The sequence below is a fragment of the Pyxicephalus adspersus genome, chromosome 3 (assembly GCF_032062135.1).
Source record: "Pyxicephalus adspersus chromosome 3, UCB_Pads_2.0, whole genome shotgun sequence".
NCBI lineage: Eukaryota > Metazoa > Chordata > Amphibia > Anura > Pyxicephalidae > Pyxicephalus > Pyxicephalus adspersus.
Window position 1 is genome coordinate 156,318,813 of NC_092860.1, and position 6,397 is coordinate 156,325,209.

At 51.7% G+C, this 6,397-nt stretch overlaps 2 protein-coding genes across 3 annotated transcripts in view; one reads left to right on the forward strand and one right to left on the reverse strand.

The window, feature by feature from the left end:
* Positions 1 to 720: 720 nt before the first annotated feature.
* On the reverse strand, positions 721 to 4,035 carry PRADC1 (protease associated domain containing 1). Its single transcript, XM_072406752.1, has 5 exons — positions 3,825 to 4,035; positions 3,014 to 3,114; positions 2,802 to 2,911; positions 2,188 to 2,355; positions 721 to 1,825 (listed from the first exon to the last, which is right to left on the reverse strand). The coding sequence occupies exons 1-5, from the start codon at positions 3,880 to 3,882 to the stop codon at positions 1,705 to 1,707; spliced, it is 558 nt and encodes a 185-aa protein (XP_072262853.1). The 5' UTR covers positions 3,883 to 4,035; the 3' UTR covers positions 721 to 1,704.
* A 173-nt stretch (positions 4,036 to 4,208) lies between these two features.
* CCT7 (chaperonin containing TCP1 subunit 7) overlaps positions 4,209 to 6,397 on the forward strand; it is a 7,039-nt gene continuing 4,850 nt past the window's right edge. Inside the window, exons 1-2 of one of the 2 annotated variants that reach the window (XM_072406747.1) lie at positions 4,209 to 4,357; positions 6,194 to 6,347. In XM_072406747.1, the coding sequence (XP_072262848.1) occupies positions 4,352 to 4,357; positions 6,194 to 6,347 (160 nt within the window). In that variant the 5' untranslated portion in view covers positions 4,209 to 4,351. Of the gene's footprint in view, positions 4,358 to 5,785; positions 5,804 to 6,193; positions 6,348 to 6,397 lie in introns of those variants that run through there. The other variant, XM_072406748.1, reaches the window with a different exon arrangement.

Below are 6,397 nucleotides of genomic sequence, written 5' to 3' on the forward strand. Positions count from 1 at the left end.
TCCTTCTCCCCCAGGCCTGCGATGTCCCCATAGAAGAGGGGCCCGTGTCCCGCACAGGAGCCATAGGGGAAATCAAATCCGTCTATTTCCGGGACCCGGATCAGAACTTAATATCGAAGTATCCAACTATGTAAAGGAGCCCAGCGCCCAATCCTGACCCGTCTCACCTCCGAGATTCAGCGCCGACCTCCATCAAAAGCTGCTACTTGTCTGGTCATCTCCAGCTTCAAGCACGCAGCCAGTGAAGGCAGAGCTCCTGATTGGTTGGATCTGATGAAAGAGGGGTCAGCAGTGGCCATGTACATCTATTGACTGGGATAAGGGTATTTTAGCTTTCAGCCAATCAGATCTCTTCATTTATGGAGTTGGCAGTAAACCAATTTTTGCTTCTAAAGGACGTCCACAGCCAGCTCCTCCCACCTCCTACAATGCAGGGGCGGAGCCTCCACACCCTATAGTAAGGGCAGAACAGTGTCACATGGGAGGGGGCGTGTCTATCTTTATGCAAATACAGACACTAGGATCCCAGAATGTCGCCCCCTCTTGGTCTGTGATTGGTTGAAATAAAAGCTGATAACGTATCACGTGTGTGTGTGAGTGATCTGTGTTCCATTACATGTATGTGGCAATCTGCTTCTCACACACTGCACCCATTGGCTGGTGCCCCTAGCCTGCCCCCTAGTGGTGGCCACTGATATCCAATATGAGGATCAGACGAGGGAAATACAAACACGGCGACTTTATTTTTACAAAATCACAGTCAGGCAGAAAAAGTCAGACAGCTGTCAGTGCTGTGACACCGCGGGCCACTGGAGACGTGACCCCATGTGACGAGAACATCCGGGGACAAACTGGGCATCTGCCGCCTTCTGGGGCTCGGATAGACTGAGGGGTGCAGGCAGCTGGAATGTTGGTGCTGAAAAGCAAGTAAGTCCTATCCCCCGCAGGAAGGGGGCAGCCCTGGCATGGGATTGGTCTTTGGGGACAAAACTTGCAGAGGGGGCGCGGCCTTTAATATCAGCCAATCCAGAGTGGTTATGCACTGTTATAGCGTAATACAATGTATCCATGTATTGTTACATTGTATAAATGAGGGAGGGGCTTACACCAGTATGACATCATCAGGGGGTGTATAAAACCGGGAACTCCGTCTGCAGTTACCACAATTCCCAACAGCCCGACCTCTGAGTGCGCACAACATGCTGGCATTTGTAGTCCCCCATCCAGGCCACGCACCTCCATATCAGAGACAAGGATGACATAAAAGACACGGAGCAATACTCGGTGTCAACTTCACGAAAACAAAACCCTTAAAGTGGAACTCCAGTTTAAAAAAAAACCTCCAGGGCTGAAAAATTCTTCTGGGGGTGCCAGGGCCCAAAATCCACAAAATCTTCAAACTTTCAGAAATCACACAGAATGGCAGCACCGAACCAACATTAGGCTGGGATCTACAAAACTTTCATGCAGCGGGAAGCGGAGTCTGGAGGTGTTGTTTATGCAGCTCATGGGTGGGCTTTACAAAGAGGAAGGGCTAAGGGAGGGGCTTAGCTCCATCTTGGTCCAATTAGCAGGTAGGTAACACAGAACGATACAATGTAACCATTATATAGAAGGGATTGGCTGGAATCTCACCTCCATTAATGCCCATTGCCCCCTACTGGTCAGATGAAGAACAACATCGACAAATACAGAGAGTGCCCTCTACCAGAAGGTCCACGGGGGCTGCTTGAGCTCAAAGGTGGGGATGCTGCTGACATTGACGGGGATGGAAATGATGGCCCAGGGGAGTCCATGGGTCTCCAAGGAGCGCTGAATCATAAATCTGAAACAGAAGAAAAAAATGTAAATCGGAGATATTACCAACTCCTAAACTGTACCTACAGGCAGGAAAGTGGCACGTGGTGTGGTCTGCCTGTGGCATCAACATGCAGTCCGTGGGATTGGAGGTAGCCGACGTTCCGTGCATTAGGCACTGGTGAACAGATATATGGGTATATTAGCCTGTGTCATTCTCCATCTCACCACCAGGTGGCACTGTGCTGCTTTACATTCACTGCAATGCATATTACTTTTCATTAGCTTCCAATATTTCTATTAGAACTTTACATCACTAGGATGGAAGAAACCAAAGCATGAGGCAGGGGAGAGCACTTTTAACACCCCCAAGGTACTGCCCAAACCTACCCGTCCCTGCCGAGTAAGAACAATGCCGGGATATCGGCCGTTCTGCCTGTGTTATCCTGGATCATTTCCACGTAGACGCTGTCGTTGTCTGATGCGTTGTCGGCGATGATGACCGCCCTGCCGCCGTTCTCCTGGATCACCCGCGTCTTGGAGAGGAATGAGCAGCCGCTGCGGGGGGGAAGACAAGAAATATGGGTCATTCCAATAGAAGAGTCTTTCCCTGGTGATTGGATAATGTGATGGGGTGACCACGTGACTATACATACAGTCCCTAAGACGGTGAAGGGCCCACAATGCTCTCTGTAGCCAACGATCATTCAATAATTATTTGTGAAGTGACACCACGGGCTCCGGCGTTGTCACAATGACCGCATACAGCCATTAGCGAGCCCGTGTGTCACGCGTGACATTTGTCTGGCTGATTGCTGTCACGGCCACGGTTTAACGGAATGCGATTTTTCACATTTGCCATAATTGTTCTGTTTCCATAGAGACAGAAATGGGTGAAAATAAAAAACAGATTCACATGTCAGGTGTTATCGCTCAGCCTGGTGAAAGTCTGGGGTTGTGTGGTGACCCGAGAGAAATTAGGGCAAAGGCTGGGCGAAACTCACCCTCTCTCCACCAGAGCCATCTGACCCTGGATGAACGCCCCGTTATGGAGTTCTCCGCAGGCCTCCGGGGGATCCGCCGGGACCAAGTGGATCTGGTCATAGCGCTGGTTCTGTGGGGAAAGACAAAAGAATAAATGTGCATCCGACACCGACCACTGCTGCCGACACTGCTATACCGTGTGTACAGCGCAACCGGAAAATACCAATGGTACCGGTACCGGACAATACCACTGACACCATACCGGTACCAGAATGTAGCGGATGTCCCCCGGACTCAGCACCTGGAAGTAGAGATATTCCTGGAATCGGATGCCTGCAGAGAGAAGAGGTTGGGGGGTCACCAATCAGGGAGCAGCAATAACCCCGCTTCCATTCTACGTGTGTGCTGATTGGTAGACCCAACGAAGATCTGCATGGCAGGGGTCAGAGGGGGCAGCACAGCCCCATGGGTCCTGCTATTACACCTATCATATGCAGGGGGGAGGGGATTATACAACATGCGGAGTACAGTGTTCTCCCCGGCCCCTTTCAGACGGGTGCACCGCCCGGCACTTTTCAGCATGACGACTTCATAACCACACAGGGGCAAGCTGTTATACTAACCATTGACCAGCAGGGGGAATGAGAGCACTAGCAGGGTCAGGTGGCCCCCCCATTGGATGCACTTACTACCCACCCCATAGTGACCCCCAAACCCTGCAGAGTCAGAGCTCCCCTCCATACCCCCAAGCTGTTATACTAACCATTGACCAGCAGGGGGAGTGAAAGCAGTAGCAGGGTCAGGTGGCCCCCCCATTGGTTGCACTTACTACCCACCCCATAGTGACCCCCAAACCCTGCAGAGTCAGAGCCCCCCTCCATACCCCCAAGCTGTTATACTAACCATTGACCAGCAGGGGGATTGAGAGCAGTAGCAGGGTCAGGTGGCCCCCCCATTGGTTGCACTTACTACCCACCCCATAGTGACCCCCTAACCCTGCAGAGTCAGAGCCCCCCTCTATACCCCCAAGCCGTTATACTAACCATTGACCAGCAGGGGGAGTGAGAGCAGTAGCAGGGTCAGGGTCAGGTGGCCCCCCATCTCTCCCTGTGGGGTGAGCACATCAGTATTCTCCCCTGTGTTGCTCCAGAGTCCAGATGGATCAGGGCACGCCCACGTCTTCTCCTATAGGCTTAGAGAACTCCGAACCTGATTGGAGCAATCGGCTGTCATGTAGACTTTACCGTAATCCTTCGAATACATTGTATAAACTGATAAGAGAAGGAAATATACAGAGAGCGAGGCATGAAACGCAGGCTGCGGTCTCTATGGTTACCGTCACTGCTTGCTGGTATGCGCTTTGGCCAATGGCAAATCTCCAAAAAACTCACTGGCAAATCAGACGCATTTTGCCGAAACAGAGGCTTGACACGCAGGCTGCAGTCTCCATAGTGACAGCAGAGGGATCCGCCCATAGTGAATTGACGGTTAGAAAGTTCCGGAAGGTTCTAGTGTCCCGTTGCATTGTGGGAGTTGTAGAGGCGGCCGGGTTCCTGAATATACTGACAAGATGATGGTGAGTGTCAGAATCCACTGTCATCCTAGCTGGAGATAGCGGGAAACGGGGCCGGGTGCTGTTTCCTACACAGCCCGGGCTCCGGGGTGTCCGCCATACAGATATTAACCTGCTAGGCTCTCCCATGTACCCCCAGCACCCCCGGATAGGAAGAAAGGGGAGGGGGTCACGTGGGTAGCGGGCCCGATAGGGCGTGAGATAGACCATTGTGTGCAGATGTGGGGGTGCCCTGTGCCCCCTAAATAAAGTGGTGTCGTCTATCTGTGCATATCAGTGTATATAGGTGTGTGTGTGTGGGGGGGGGGGGGTCTTGGTACTGTCCAATAGGTAGGGGTTCCATTGTGTTAAGATGTAGGAGGGTGCCCTGTGTACTCTGGGGGCCCATAGATCTGGGGTGCTGCAATAGGTGGAAGATACCATTGTATATAGGCTAGGAGGTACCTTGTTACCCCCTATATAAAGCCTGGGGTGTGGGGGGGGTGGCATTGCAGTTTAATATGTGAGGGCATTCCATTGTGTTAAGCTGTAGGGGGGTGCCCTGTGTACTCTTGGGGCCCCTGCTGCAATAGGTGGAAGATATCATTGTATATGACTAGGGGGTGCCTTGTTACCCCCTGTATAAAGTCTGTGGGGGTGCAGTTTAATCGGTGAGGGCATTCCATTGTGTTAAGATGTAGATGGGGACCCATAGATGTGGGGGTCCCTGATACTTTAAGTGGGAGATACCATTGTATATAGATGTGGCGGTGCACTGTGTATTTTGGGGGGCCCATACATCTGGGGGTGCCCTGATACAGTAAGTAGATACCATTGTACATAGATGTGGGGGGGGGCTTGTTGCCCCCTTTATAAAGTCTGCAGGTCAGTTGCTGCAGTAGGGGGGGTTATTATTATTATACAGGATTTATATAGCGCCAACATATTACACAGGGCTGTACAATAAATAGGGGTTGCACATGACAGATACAGAGGAGAGGACCCTGCCCCGAAGAGCTTACAATCTAGTGAATAACATTGTATATAGATGGGGGGCCCCCATGACTGTGTAGTAAATGGGAGACACCATTGTATATAAATGTGGGGGTGCCCTGTTACACCTATATAGTCTGCAGGTGCCCAGTGTGCTGCAGTGGGTGGAAGATACCACTGTATAGAGATCTGGGGGTGCTTCGGATCACTCTATGAAAATCTGGGGTGCATTGTGCTAATTGTGTATAGGTATGACATGGGAAAGACCAACAAACCCCGGCGGGGGGGTTTATGACTGTTGTCCGCCACAACTTCCTGATGAGTTTTCTTTATTCTCTGTTATGGTTCAGGAAAACATCCAGAAAATGTCCCCAGCGGTGCACAATAAAAATGTCGGACTAATCACCCTGCCTGAGCTATGCTGACATCCCAGGTTTCCATTGGTGGACTACAAAACACCCCCATCTATATACAATGGTATCTCCCACTTTTGCAGCTGTGACAGGGCACCCCCTAGATCCTCAGTCTTTATAGTAACGGCACCCCCACATCTATATACAGTGGTATCTCCCAGAACTCTTCCTGTAGTCCAGAGGGGGCGCTCGGGCAGGGTTTAAGCGCTGTCCCGATATTAAATTTGGTGGTGGGGTCATCTGCTGCTCCCATTGGGTGGTTGCCCCTCCATAGGAATGAATGGGTGACCCTGAGGAACCCCTAACATTTACAAGTCTCTGGGAACCCCTGCTAAACCCAAAGGCAGTCCATAAGAAAAATACCCCCCCCCCCCCCCCGGCTTCCAAGCTGGGGGCGGGGGGGACCAACGTTTCCAGTGATAACCCCTAATACGTTTTCCTCTTTGTCTTGCAGCCCACACCTGTCATCCTGCTTAAAGAGGGCACCGACTCCTCGCAGGGAATGCCGCAGCTCGTCAGCAACATCAACGCCTGCCAGGTGATCGCTGAAGCTGTTCGCACCACCCTGGGCCCCCGTGGCATGGACAAACTCATCGTAGACGATAGAGGTGAGTGGAGGGGGCAGCCAGCCTGGGGTCCCGGGGGTTTTACAATGTGA